General features: G+C 37.7%; 1 protein-coding gene across 1 annotated transcript in view; it reads right to left on the minus strand.

Moving 5' to 3' along the window:
- Positions 1-4,402: 4,402 nt before the first annotated feature.
- LRRC1 (leucine rich repeat containing 1) overlaps positions 4,403-12,374 on the minus strand; it is a 71,204-nt gene continuing 63,232 nt past the window's right edge. Inside the window, exons 11-14 of the mRNA XM_062626164.1 lie at positions 10,414-10,529; positions 9,330-9,502; positions 7,557-7,693; positions 4,403-5,672 (exon numbers count right to left, since the gene is read on the minus strand). Coding sequence (XP_062482148.1) covers positions 5,514-5,672; positions 7,557-7,693; positions 9,330-9,502; positions 10,414-10,529 — 585 coding nt within the window. The 3' untranslated portion in view covers positions 4,403-5,513. The remainder of the gene's footprint in view (positions 5,673-7,556; positions 7,694-9,329; positions 9,503-10,413; positions 10,530-12,374) is intronic.

Genomic DNA, 12,374 nt, shown 5'->3' on the forward strand with positions numbered 1-12,374 from the left:
TGTGCACTTGTGGACCTTGAGGAAAGCTACCACAGTCTGTAGCTGTCTACTGCAATAAGTGTTACTTTTTGTGTATGGCCCATGTAGCCAGCATTGCTAACATCTGGGGTATGGCTGTTACAATGCCTCCAGATGCACATCCAGAGATTTCAGTCGAGGCAACATTCCCCAGAAGCAGCTAAGCACAGTCAAAAAATGTCAAAGGCTACTGGACGTCAGCTGTCCGCTTCCCGGTATTAACACCAAGGGAGGTTTGAAACATCACTGAGGAGCCAGTTTCCCCACAGACAATACCAATGCTGTACTTTCTGGGAGATGACTTCTCTATGAAGATAAGCGACTTCCTAATATGTCACAGACTAACAACATCAGTGCTAAAAGGCCCACCCTGAAGAAGCTACAAATTCAAAACTAGACAGCCACAAATGCTTGTTCCTGAAGTTAGTACAACGCACGGTCCAGCCACATGCACTGTACTCCTCAAATCCCTCTGCTGTGGCAGAACCTACGACTGGCCACCCTGTTGCCACAAGAACCATAGAAGAGACAATAAAACACATGGTGTCTTCAACATCCACCAGAAGAGGAGGCAAGATGGCTCCTGCCAAGCAGCCCACAGAGCTCTCCTTAAACGAGGTACCTGCTCTTCCACTTTGAGAAATCACACATTTTTCATTAAGGTGGTTGAATCCTGATTATATTCCTGACTTCAGAATGAAAGAGGAAGGCACAATTGGTTCAGGAGAAAGGGAACACCCAGAACATTTATTGACAGTCAAGACCAGTCAGCTTTTATCATCTTCTCTGACAGCAACCTAAGCACGGAAACAGATTTGTGTGTTTGATGGAAACCGAAGATGGGAAGCACTCTTATTAAGTCAATTGAAAACCTGAAGTAATTTTATTTTTGGGAGTCAAGGTAAAGAACAGCAATGAATTCTCCATTAACAAAAGGTCTAGACATTTCTGACAACTAGTGTGCTGGAGTCGCAATGGAAGGTAGACATTTACAGTGAACCAGAACAGGACCAACTGATATACTAAAGAATACGCTTTAAAAAAATTAAATGCTGTGTCACTACCCTCCTCTCAAAAGCTGAATTCATTCATTGAAAAGCAGCAAGTAGTGAAACCTGTTAAGTAGCTAAGCAGCTAAAAACAGTTTACCTAGGACTAGTAAAGCCACCAGTATTAGACAAGAAGCAGGCTGATCAGCTTGTCCTGGACACAAGTCATTTGCAGGAAAGGACAGCACTATGCAAGTTTCCAGTATGAGCTTTCCCACAATACACTGATTATCAAAAATATGGAATGTAAACCAGAAAAATAATATCGATACATAAATTATATGGAAGCTGTGTGAAAAGCCTGGAGTGATACAGAGGGGATGGAAAAATCTGTGGCTACACTAACTACACTAACAATGGTAGCAAGAAAATGTTGTTTGGTTGGGAGTTCTTTCTGTTGTTGTCAGACTATAGAATCGTGACTTTCAATAAAGAGAACTCACATGCAGTAACTGACAGGTCAATATTAAATCCACTCCACAACTATGGTGGAGTGCATTTAATTGGTTTTCCCTGGTTACCTGTTTAATAAAGCAGCGTGCAAATTTTGTAGTGTTTCTTCCCTTGAATTAAATTCACCTCCCAAAAGACTTAAAGAGCAATTATAAAAATAGATGTTTGTAGAGAGAGAAAGAAGAAATTATGCATACAAATTATATTTACTACTCAGGCTCCTCAAAGCATCAGCAAGAGAAATAAGCCAGAGCCTGGCAAGGGAGGGCTCATCATACAAGCTTTCAAGGACAAACACTGGTTCAGCATAACAAACATCATCAGCTTTTTTTCTGGATATAGAATACAGTTAAAACTGGGTGGAACTCTACTGATGCTGTTTTGAGGACAAGTGTACACAAACCACTTTATAAAATGGCACACATATGGAGCATTCAAGAGATCAGACGCACTGATGGGGTCCAGGCTACTGTGTGGAACAACATAAAAGTCACTCCTTCACGATAAAGCTGCTGTGAATCAAACATTTAGGATCTGGGGGAGAGAAAAGGTAGCCACTTGTCACTTTCAGTCCTGAAAACAAATGACAGTTCAAGTGCTATTATTCCACACTACCAGCAGTTGTTGTAATACCTTAAGCTTTTATCAGCCTGGAAAAATGCACTTATTGCTAAGCTCAAACACCCTACATTAGATTGTATATATTGCTGAGCTACCTGCAGCAGAACAGAATCTCAAATTGCCTCACTCAAAAAGCATAAACAGAAGAGATTAACAAGATACAGCACTATCCAACGCTCCTATAGAAAACTGCAAAATATACCTACTTTTTCAGATCACCCAGATGTTCACTGAAAAAAAAACAACATGAAGACCATCCAGACCTTCATCACACAGATTCAGTAAGTGAAGACAGGTGGCAGTGAAAAGCAAGGGCCACCAATACTCCTTTTGGGATAGCAGCAAGGATGGTTTGATGATGTAGTATTATATCCAAATATGCAGAAGAACTAAGCAACGCTGAGGCCTGTAAGGCTGCAAAAACTGCACCAGGAACAGGCTGCCCAGGAAAGTGGTGGAATCACCATCCCTGGAAGTGTTCAAAAACCGTGTAGACGAGGCCCTCAGTGATATGGTTTAGTGGTGGTCTTGGCAGTCCTGAGATAATAGTTGGACTTGATGATCTTAAAGGTCTTTTCCAATCTAAGCGATTCTATGATGGACTTCAGCTTCTCTAACGTCCCCATCAAGCAACTGCTGGCTTCTAGTCTGAGCTCAATTTATTTTCTTTTGCAAATGAATGGAGGCAAACACCTTCAATGAGCAATTCATACCACCTGTCTTTGGCTGATAACAAGGAGACAATAATAGCCACCCTAGGTAGGAGGAACGTGAAACTGTTCCAAATGAAGGCAATAAGCCTGGATCACCCATTTCTCAGCAGCCAGAGAAGCAAAACCAAGCATTCCTTCTACTGTTTACAAGGAAAAAAAGGAAAAAAAAATGAAAAAAAAAAGGGGGGGGGGGAGGGGAATGTATAAAGAGAAACAAAAAGAAAGCAGACAGACTGCTGGCTAGTTACTTCATGTCAAAGCCAATACAGCAAGTAGTGCCTGTCTTCTGGCTAGGTTTGGGGCTTTTGGGGCTGCAGCGCAGTCTCCAGAGGCCTGATGGAATATAGAAGAAATAACTGCCTACAGACAAAGCACCTACCACAGAGCTGTAACAAGATTTACTTCTTGTTTTGACTTTACCAGGAAAGATTAGGTGCACATGGGCAGTTAATTATTTTCATCTGGTGGCGTAGTAGGCAAGGCCCAAATCCAGGCTTTACACATTCATTTCATTGTGTTGATGGAGCTCTCCTGTTTATATCTGCAGCAGATGCTAAAAACGAAACAAACCGCAGCCTCCAAATAAAAACTTGGCATCGCAGAGCAGAGTCTTGCTGCCTTTGGCTTTGGTCTGTCTTTTTTAGGAACTCATTTTCATCTCAAATGGGTTTGCCAATGTTTACTTGGACTCTGGGTACAAAGTTTCCTACATTTTTAAACTTTTGCTTTGTCAGTTCCAGTAAGTACTTAAAAAATATAATCTACCCAAGGTTGGAGTCAGACATACCAAAACATCGGGGGTTTTTCTGTTTTTATTTTAACACTAGCTTACCAAGAACAACTGGGAGAACTCTGCCTTGGGAGCAATGAAACTCCATTACCTTTCAACTAACCTATCAACCTGCAGCACCTCCTGCAACGAGACAATGCCTTGAATCTTTGGGATGGGAAGAATGATAAAAATTAAGGTATTTTGCCAGGTTAGATTTGAGTATTTGCAGATGGCTTGCAACACCTACTTGCTCAATATCATAAAGAAAGCAGTGCCTTTTGTAAAAGCTTCAAATCAAAATTTATAAAGTTAAATTACAAAATTTATCAAATATTTCAGTTATTATTTTAAACACAGAAGTTACTATGACTTCCCTGATCTCATTTCCTATCGTCTTCCAAAAACCCTCATATAATTAATGCTTACTGGAAAAAATGTTCAGCAGAACAAGAGATGTGCTTTGCCATACATGAAGTGTCAGGTTGAAACTTGGGTTCATTGCATTAGTTCACACCAAATATGTCAAATCTTTGCTCTGACCTCAGGCTGCTCAAGTCTGAACAAGTCAGTGGTCTTTGTTAGCTCATGGCACACACTGAACACAGAGACACCAAAATCATCTTTATCAGCCCTTTGCAAAATTGTTATTTACTGAATTCAACTCAGTTAATACTTACTTTTATAAACAAACCAGAACCCACAGTTTTAATAAGACCTTGAAATCAGAACTGGACCACTGGAAGTGCAACACAGTAACAATGATCGTAATTCCAGTATTAATTCATATATTCTTTAATTGCTATTTAATGATACAATAAATCTATTGAAGCTTTTGAAGATTTTATTATGGTTTTATATATCTATATAAAACCACTAAAGCACTTTAACGAATCATGCTTTCTTGTGTAATACATAAAACTAATTTCATACTGTGCTTCTGAAAGTCTATTGTGCTGTTTTTCAAGTTATTTTACAGATGGCACATTTAAAAAAAGAACAATGGAAGCATGAATTTCTAATGACTGCAATGCAACACAGCATCCAAAATATGATGTTTTATTACAACTAACTTAAAGTGTGAGTGCATTATGTAATAAACAATAGCAGTTTGGTCATTTTAATCTCAATCCTGTTTACAACAAAACTAACATTTGTGCTTCACAACCTAAAATCCCATAATATAAACATAAGTTCTCTGCTTCAAAAATCCCAACAAATTACGGTCTGAAAAACATATCTGAAACAGAAGATCAATATTAAATCTACTCACTTTCCTTGAGAATTTCTATATTTGAGACTAATATGACATACCAGACACAATAAGGCACAATGGGTGGTCCACATGAATGAATGCAGTTGCCCATGAAACTTGTTCTCTTCCACAAATATGAAAATATGTACCTCTCAAGATAAATTTTCTCTTAAAAATGAAATACATCCTCTTGTTATGAAAGTCCTATACAAAAATTTAAAATTTACACCATCTGAGCTGCCAAAAAAAATAAAAAAGTGTATAAATTTTCCACAAAACTATATTTCTCACCAGCACATCCAGCCACTGGAAAAAAGATATCCCAGCACTCTGGAAAAGAAAAGCACTATTTCTCCTGTGTTTAAGACAAAAATATTGTATTCTGCATACAGTAGTGTATTATACTTTAAAAAGCCTAGCACTATTAAAATTACAATATTGATTTGGAAATTATTGGTTCACTGCCTAGATGAAATAAGGCACTTTCCTCCAGTGGGCAGCACTTTTCACATATATGGAGACGATGAATCAGGTTCTGGTTAAAAACAAAAAGGGGCTCAGTGAGGTCCCAGAAGGCGACAGGAACATTTCAACAGCAGGGGAAGACACAGGAGGTAAAACCTGGAGATGAAACTCTACACAGAAGTGGTCACTCTGTCAATGGCATTATTGACCTCGTTTTTGTTTGAATCCAGTCCTTTAGCAGCATTCATATCATTCCGTAAATTCTCCACTGTCTTTTTCATGTTCTTTAATTCTCCAGGGTGTGGAGTGGCTCGCCTTAGAAGTGTTCTCTAAAAATAAACAGCGCAATAAGTGGTTTTGCCTTCGTCTCTTTGAAAAACAACATACACTTTCAAGGCTTTAGCATTCATGTAGCAAATACTAGGTATTGATTTTTTCTCTTTTTTACCCCCCTTTTCTTTTTCAAACTACCATGCTCTCTGCTGAACATTATTTTTGTAGCTGCTTGTTTACAGAGACAGCGAAAGAGAGTTTCAGAACTGTCTAGAGCAATTTTTTCCTCTCTTGACCTACTAATCTGAAAGCCACTCAAGTGAACTACAATTACAAGTTACGAAGATTCTTTCATAAATATAGTTGGGATTTTTATTTATCTTTTCCCCCAAAACCCATCCAAGTGATGTAAGATCACATTTCAATCAGAAACCATTCAAGATGGTTTTCAAAGAATCCCACAAGACCCTTTTCCAGCATCAAATACATGTCTGTCTGGAGCTCTGTAAGCCTTCCCTAACCCACCACACAGTTTGGTTCTCTTGTCAATTGAGAACAAATAGCTTAAAGGGAAGAACAGGGGGCATTTCTCTCCCATCTTAGACACAAGAACATCTAACATCATTGTGCTGAAGCCTTTACAAGGAAAACAAAATTTATGAAAACCCTAGTTAGCATCCAGATTAGAGACCAACAGATCACCAAGAATAATTGCACAAGTATGTATTAGTATAAAACATATATACAATTAACTTTTCAGTTAATTAATCTAAACTGAGCATATTACAGCAGAACTGGTGACCCATGAATGTATTGGTCAAGAATACTTTGGAAATCAGCCCTTCCTCCTCCCCAGTAGGATCATAGACTTCTTTTTCCCCTAAAAAGGTTCTTGCCCCAAGTCAGGCTGTAACACCATGACTTAAAGCAGTATTAATACCTGAGCCTTCGTTACTGCATGGACATTCTCAGATTGTCATAGTTAAGAAGCCTCATTCTGAACTCCCTTAACAGTCAGTCTACAAACCATGCTTGCCACAAACATTTAGTTTCTGCAACCACCTTACTTGAAAACTTAAATATTTGTTTCCCTACAAATTAAGAATTTTTATAGTCACTTTTTAATGTAAGACCATGTTTCTAGTGTGCTACAACCCAGACAGTGCCATGAAGTATCTCAAGCTGAGCTCTAGACAGAACCACAAGCAAGTTTTTAGAGCATTAGAGAAGTTCACTGAAAATCCATCTGACTGAAGTAGTCTTAACCTTTATAAAGAGTTTTAACTGTTAATGAAAGTTAGTAAAGCTAAAGATCATGTTGTGTTTTGATCTTCAGAACATGCAGAGCCCAATATAACAGAGAGGTCTTATAAGTACAGTGACAGATGTTCCCACATCCTTTGTTTAAGCGGGATACTAATGAGCAGTGTTCTTGCTGTTTACGGACACTATGGTTGTTTCAATGCAAATGGTGGAGGAGGATAACAAAAAAAAAAAAAAGAAAAAATAAAGAGAAAGTATGAGATTGTAAATAGAAATTATAGAGACAAACAATGAAAAAATTAATGGAGACACATGCCAGAGTGCTGGAATCCTAAATTAAAGCCTATATACTTTCAGGCAGTAAAGCTTCACAGATGCAAAGAAAGATCCTATCTTGTTTCTGGAAAGAAAACATCCTGAGCAGACACAGGAAAACAAAGCAAAACAAAGACTGTCCTGCATTAGAACATAAAAGTTATATTCAAAGCAGAAAGGAAAAAAAAATAACAAGAAAAAAAGCATTTTAAGTCAATATGAAAAGTTTTGGTAGTCAACATCTGCTAAAAACATCCACAAAAGCATGCAGTTACAGCTGAAATATTTATAGCACAAGAGCTCAGATACTTTTAAAACTTTGCATTAAAGTCACAATGTCTACAAAGATGTGAAAAACATACCATTTCATTATCCTCTTCATCTTTTTCATCTTCTAAAAAGCGAATTGCACTGACTCTATTCACTGCCCGCTCATTCCATGTTTCATCTGACATTTCATTTACCAAACTCTCCAGTGCACCACATCGTGGTAGGTTATCTGTCAGAATAGTAAAACGTAACTAAAGATTCACAGCAAGTCTGAAACATCAACATGCTATATTTTTAATAACTGCAATATCCAGCCAATCACTCATCTGAGATTTACAATTGTGTATTTCTACTTTTTTTTCCATATAAAACAGAACTTGCATTGATTTTCTATTATCAAATACACACAATAAATAGTTTTTGTATAAATGAGAAATTTCTGTACTTGGACTGTTTCGGGTTTGTGGCAGTTTTAGAGTACTGATTATATGATTTAATATACTTGGCATTATATATGCCTTTTTCTGCATCATGGCTGCCATCTGACATTAGCCAGCTCTTCAAGTGGCTCATTGCTTTTACTGATCTCATCCTTTTAGAATTGTGAGGCATACACATTCTACAGTCTTAATTCCAAGCCATCTACCCTTGAAGCCATGAGATTCTTCCAGACAGCAGGAAATCTAATTTCTAGTAGTCAGACCTTTAGAGAAAGTCAGTCTACCTCAGTTACTCTTCTTGAACTAGATTAATCTCTAAATCTAAAGGGGTTAATTTGTTTTTTAATGCAATTTGTATTCTTCAAATCCAGAAGTGGGCATAAACCAGCCATTTCTACAATTCTACTTCTTTAATGTTTTCTATTTGCTCCAGATGCATAGTACTGAAAGAGTAGAATTAATCTAGGTAAGTTTGGGTACCTATAATACAGATATCTACAGCTGAGCTTTTCTCCTCAGGCTCCCTTTGTACCCAGTGCAAAAGAATCCACATGATTTCTTTTAAGTCTGTTCTCGGATGGGATAAATTACTCTCCAGTGGTTACAGCCAAAGTTTAAATATTAGCAGAGATGAATCCCCTTGAATGTTCACACACAGCTATAAAAGCTTAAGGACAAAAAACATCCACAAGTTATTGCAGCAGCAACCCAGCCAACAGTGAAAAAGAGTCTATAGTTCCATCTGACAGAGGCAAGTTTTAGCACAAAAGGTAAAAGCAACTTATACTGCAATTTTACACTTGTTGAAGACTATAACAAAGTTACTGTAAAAAATCTTTGCTTGAAAGAAACCTAGCTTTCTAAGAAGCAAAATGTCTATGACTTACCATGTTCAAGGCCAGGCTAGATGCAGCTTTCAGCAACCTGGTCTAATGGAAGGTGTCCCTGTCTATGGCAGGGAGGTTGGAACTAAATGATCTTTAAAGTTCCTTCCAACCCAAAACATTTTATGAAACTATGATTATTACTAGCTATGCAATTATTTTTGTAGTAAAGAGACTGTAGTTGGAATATCTATGTATTTAAGATGTATAATCAATGTACATAAACATGGGCAACACTATTTGGCCCACTGACAAGCCTCAGAATAATATGATTAAGTGCTCTTCTTCCAGGTCTGTATTTTATTTATTGTAGCTGGTGTCACTGTATTTTCAATAATACTCACAGCCATGTTTTTCTAGCCTTCTGAAAACTAGTCTGATCACTTAAAAAGAACTTTGAAAGTGAAAATTCAATCAGAACTTTGTTACTTTGCTCATTTGAGTTTATGCATGTTTTACAAACCTTTATGGAACAGAAAACTCAGTAAACAAAAAAGTTGTACTTCTCTTATGTAATGAAAAACTGACTGCAGGCACTCACCTTGGCAACCAGGCTCAGAAGGCATTTGAGGAAGTAATACACATGTTAAAATCTTTTCTCCTGTTTCAGGGTCTGTGTCAGTCTGAAACGTCAGCAAAGGTTGGGACTGGTTATCAGACAACCACAAAGCCTTCAGCTTTAAGGTAGTCAGTGAGATGGGAAGATACGTTAGCCTAGTTCAAAAAAAGAAAAGTAAAAGAGTCAGAGAAATCTCTAGGAGATGTAATAGATGGTCACAAAGTTGACTTTTAAGTATATAACCCTGAGTTGGAATAAACAGGATTGAGATCAATGACTCTAATAGAAGACATTGCAGCAGTCAAACTGCAACTACTCCCTTCTTTCAAAAACAATCTGCAACTTAATTTTATACCTTAATTTTCTGTAGCTGTGAATAACAGATAAAACAATGCTCAGGTTTTACTAGTGCAATAAAATACTGTGGAAGGCAGACAGCTGCTTCTTCTCTGGAGCCTTATATATAAACAACTGCCAGAACAGAAATATGTAAATGCCTATGAGACAATTACATTGCACAGATGAGATGCTATTTGCTTCCACCCCCCACCCCCACGCCCCCCCATTAACTTCCTACTAAGCAATGAACAAATTCACTGGTTTATGCTTCAATCCATTCCTTTTTTTTGCATTTTGATGTATGAAGCATATCAACTAAGATTTAGGAGAAGCCACAAGGTCAAAGTGGCATTATTTGTTACTTGCACTGCAGCTTTAAGACAAGACACTCGGTGTTAGTGTTGCTTAACATTAAGGCTGGTAGTTTCAGCTGAAACTCTACCAAATGGCCTAGATTCTCAGTTTTAACTCAGAAACACACAGATCCAAAGGTTGTTTTAATCCTATCTTCTTCCTCAGGGTCAAAGCAATCCAGAAAATGCCCTCATGACGACACACTATACTACTTTGGGCCAAGGGGGAAGACTACTTCGACATTTTCAACAGTAATACTAACACAAAAGTCATAACTTTTTTTATTGCAGCATTCTTAGATGTAATCTATTTTGTGGCCAGAAAGAATTAAGTAAATCCAGCAAAGGAGCATGACAATACAAAAATCTCTTACCTATTTCCTGCAACATCCAGGACATGAAGTTCAGTGGCTTGTGAAATTTCAGAGGGAATTCGAGATAATCTGTTGTCACGTACAGAAAAGACATTAAGACTGCAGCACCCCCCAATCTATATTAGAGAAGACAAGGGGAAAAAAAAAAAAAAAAAAAAGAAAGAAATGTCTGGTTTTGTGGCAGCACGACAGTATAAACAAAGGCATGCAGTACGGGTCACGTAATATGTCATAGCGCATTCAAGAGACAATGCCTGCCAGACACTTCACCCAGAGGTACAGACTGCAAACAAGCATTAGCTTAAAATAAGTCTGACCTGAAGCAAGTCTACTGGTGAAGTTTCTTGAACATCTGTGACTAATGTATATCTTTAAAATAGGTCAGATTCTGCCTACCTTTTAGAGCCTTCCAGACCAGGAAGAGATCAGTGATCACACAGGTGCCACTTTGTAGTCAACCCTCACAAAGCCTTAACTTTCAACTTCTTCTAGCTTTATGCTTTACATACTAATTCTAGTTCCTCGTCATAACTTCAGATACAGGCAAGTACTATGGGGCTTTAGGGCAAAATGCTAAATACACCAATCAACTCCCAACATTCATAAAGTCCATACAGAGTAATGAAGAGTTCACAAAAAGAGTAATATCTTTGATGCCCTGTTTTATTAGAAGCATCTAATTTCAAGACGATTCCCATATGAACCAGCAAATTTAATCCTCTCTCTCTACCAATTAATACAAAGATAAGCATTTGCTTCCTAAACTAGTTTTTGATGTAAAGGATGGGAGTTTTCAGTTTTACCTTCAAAATACCTATATTTTGCATCAGAAGTATACGTTTTCAGAAAAATAAACCATCTACACTTGATTAAAAACAACCAACATTCCACTTTTTGTTCCAGATAGCACTACTCCTATAAACACCAAGATTATTAATTTTAGCAACTTGAAAGCTGCTTCAAGTAACTTTGCTCCTGTTCACGAAGGAAACTTACCTTTGTTTGCTTATCATATGCAACTTCAAAAAGCACTGCTGTTTGTTTGCCAGTTCCAAAACTCACCATGAGAAGGAAACCAAAAATATGTTTCTTCTCTTACTCCAAGTATTAGAGGCAAAACATCCCAATGCCTTTTGAAGCTTGCAAGTTAAGTAGACTGAAAACCTAACTATAGACAGCAAGCCTACTGAAAGATCTTAGATCAAACGTTAGATGACTTCTGTAGTCAAACACATATAAGAAGGTTCTGTCACAATATAGCCAACATGTCACTACATCTTGGTCAGGAGTCCTCAAATCTGCGCTGAAATTATTTATGTGTTCTACTTAACTGTCACTTCTGTCTACAAAATCCACAGTTCAGTCCAAACCCAAGTTTGAAATTACAAATACCACAAAAGCTTTTCTACTAGTCAAAGTAAAAATCTAGTTGATGTAAACTGCTCTATTTACCTAGGAAAAAGCCATTTTTTTAAAGGCTACAACTATGACTTAGAAAATGAAACAAAAACTAATGGAGCATTTATACCCAACTCACCTTCCCTTGTATCATAAATACATTTTAATGGCAGAAAGCAGCAGTCAGCCCCCAGTCAAGGCTTCTGATTCACAAGCTATTTACAGCACAAAGTTACAGAACAATAACTTAAACAGGGGAAGTTTAGACTGGATATAAGAAGGAAATTCTTTCCTGTTAGGGTGGTGAGGCACTGGAATAGGTTGCCCAGGGAGGTTGTGAATGCTCCATCCCTGGCAGTGTTCAAGGCCAGGTTGGACGAGGCCCTGGGTGATATGGTTTAGTGTGAGGTGTCCCTGCCCACAGCAGGGGGGTTGGAACTAGATGATCTTAAGGTCCTTTCCAACCCTAACGATTCTATGATTCTAATATTCTCTTGACAAAACAAAATCTGGAATGGTTTCCCTTAAATCACTGCACTCTTAAGATGCAGCTATTCCACAAG

This window comes from Pezoporus occidentalis, unplaced genomic scaffold (assembly GCF_034315485.1).
Source record: "Pezoporus occidentalis ecotype Australia unplaced genomic scaffold, CSIRO_AGI_Poc_V1 ctg29, whole genome shotgun sequence".
Lineage (NCBI taxonomy): Eukaryota > Metazoa > Chordata > Aves > Psittaciformes > Psittacidae > Pezoporus > Pezoporus occidentalis.